Source organism: Symsagittifera roscoffensis, unplaced genomic scaffold (assembly GCF_963678635.1).
Source record: "Symsagittifera roscoffensis unplaced genomic scaffold, txSymRosc1.1 SCAFFOLD_230, whole genome shotgun sequence".
NCBI classification, from domain to species: Eukaryota; Metazoa; Xenacoelomorpha; order Acoela; family Convolutidae; genus Symsagittifera; species Symsagittifera roscoffensis.
Genome location: NW_026970977.1, coordinates 1 through 2,535, shown reverse-complemented (window position 1 = coordinate 2,535; position 2,535 = coordinate 1). Strand labels below are relative to the sequence as shown.

At 32.3% G+C, this 2,535-nt stretch overlaps 1 protein-coding gene across 1 annotated transcript; it reads left to right on the top strand.

Moving 5' to 3' along the window:
• Window positions 1-1,167: 1,167 nt before the first annotated feature.
• Window positions 1,168-2,526, top strand: LOC134856091 (nucleoside diphosphate kinase 7-like; the record flags this gene model as incomplete). The annotated part of the gene is given in 3 exon segments (XM_063872455.1): window positions 1,168-1,627; window positions 2,017-2,124; window positions 2,504-2,526. Coding segments are annotated over 3 exon segments (146 nt in total), but the record flags the coding sequence as incomplete, so codon positions are not given.
• Between the last annotated feature and the right edge of the window lie 9 nt (window positions 2,527-2,535).

Genomic DNA, 2,535 nt, shown 5'->3' with positions numbered 1-2,535 from the left:
GGAATCTGAACAAAAAAGTAGAGCTTTGGCATTTTTGTTCAGCCATTATAAAACATGCAAATTTCAAAACAATTTTTGAAGACATAACAAGAAAAACAAAAAATCAAAAAAAAAATTATATATTTTTAGTTTTTCAAAATTTTCCCCCCAAATTTTCTAGTTTTTGATTTCTAAGATGAAGCTAAAAACTCCAAAAACTTCAGTTGAGTAAAACTAAACTTTCAAGAATTAAATTAAGCATAAATAAGCTAATCAGGCTTACATCAGCTTATTTATGCTTAATTTAACTAATTGTTTTACTCAACTGAAGTTAGTTTTTGGAGTTTTTAGCTTCATCTTAGAAATAAAAAACTAAAAATTTGGGGGAAAATTTTTGAAAAACTGAAAATATATATATATATTTATTTTTTGATTTTTTGTTTTTCTTGTTATTTGTCTTCAAAAATTGTCACTCGCTCGAAATAAGACGAAAAATCATAAATTTCAAACCAATTTTGCTCGACACTGGAAATATTTTTTGAAATTTTTAAATGTTCGAATCACAACTAAAAGGGCTTTAATATGATAGATCATTCAGCCCAGTCCGATGATTATTTGTGGTGGCTGATTCAACGTGGAAAACAAAAAGAAAAAATTAAAACTCACCCGAATACAAAAGTCCTCCCCATTTTCAATGGTCGGAATAACGAAGATGAACCATGTTTTCAAAGATAGTAAGGCCTAAAGTTTTTTTGCTTCAGGATTCCATCTTAGTTTTAGGGCCACAACTATCATACTTGTACATAAAATCCGATGTAAATCAAACATTCTGATGAAATCAAGTTTTTTTTTCAACTGATATGTTTTCTGTGAAATTATATTTTTAAATCAATTAGATAGTTCACTCAGAGTTCACGTTTACCCACAACTCAAACTGCTATAAATTCGCATTTAGAGTTAAAAACCAGTCTTATGGGCCTGTGTTAATCTCCCTTAATTCCAGTTATGCGAAGTCTTCATTTGAAACCATTCAACAAAAAATGGAATTAGAACGAAAATTTTCTGTTGTAAGTTAGTTTCAAATCAAGTTTAGTTTGTATATGTACAGTTATTTGAACTCCACATCTTTTTTGTTTTGATCATACGGTATCTTTAAATGATCACTGAGATTTTCTTTTCTTAAATGTTGTTTTGAAGTTAAAATTGTTATTTTTCAGATTTGGAGTGCGGCTGAATACTTCCTCGTTGTAACTTACATTTGTTGCTCCTGAAATATTGCTTTTTATCGTATGTTGGAACATTTGTATTTTTTGTGCGACATGCCGCTGTACGTTTAAATTTTTGTTGTGTATCTTGTAGCTTAAACCATATTTTTGTCGGTACTACTCTAAACGCAATTCAACTGTGCATCGTAGTATAATATTGAACGTGCTTTTATGGTACAACATAGATTGTTTTTAAAGTACATTTAAAACATTACCAGTGTTGTTGTAAAGATTCGTTTTTTTGGGTTCGTCTGCGCTGCAATCAATTTTCGATTTGTCCGAGAGCTAACTGACATTTGAGTGTTGCCGTGAAATTCAGCTGGTGGAATCTTCACTTCTTTGATTTATTTGGCACAAAAAACTTCATCATGAATACAGGCGTGGTAAGTGGAGTTAAGTCACGTTATTGAATAAATTGATAGTTCACTATTGGCTAATTTATATTGAGGAAATCTAGTCAAAATTGCTCCCAATTTCATGCTTTATCTGGGATCGTTTTATTCGAAGTGAAAGATTTCTTTCTACTAGTTTCAAGATGTATTACGACTAATTTTTCCCGAAAACTTTTGTGCTAGAACATGATGATGTTTTTCCGAATTGTGCATTTCAAGGAAAAAGACCTGTGGTTTCACTACAAAACAATTTTTTGTGGAAAGCGAAATCTGGCGCGGAAAATTCTTGAACACGGATTAAAGCGGAATTCTTCAAGCGGTATGAAACCTGCTGGAAGCCGCTTAAAAGTGAAAAATGCAATTTCGAATGTATGATTTAGGAGGACTCTACCCGCTACTGCTTCATTGCCGAATGGTTCGATCCCCAGGCTGCCCTTGTGAGACAGTACCAGCTGTTCTTCTACCCTCGCGATTGTTCCATCGAAATAGTCAGTAATATTATTACATATTTCTCTACAATCTTCTTTGTATGGTTTTTGAGGTCGGAATTGCTGTTAAAATACGGCTCTTTTCCAATTTTCCTCAAATTTTATGTTTTATGAGTAATTATGGCTAAATGAGTGATGCTGCGAAGTAAAATTGAAGAAAAATCTGGTTACTTTAGTTTTCGTTCAGCATAAAAAATGTTATTAGCAATTTTAAAAGCCATAAAATAGATACTTGTATGAGTGATTGTTGGTGGATGGGGGAGAACCGAAAAATTTGATTTGAGTTGGTTGCAGGGGAGAGTGGAAGTGAACTAGAAGTGTCGATGAAATATTTAGTTTTAATCTTTAACATGTGACTCGTGCTTTGTTTTTGTTTTAGTTTGACCTGAAGACGCGTCGTTCGTTTTGAAG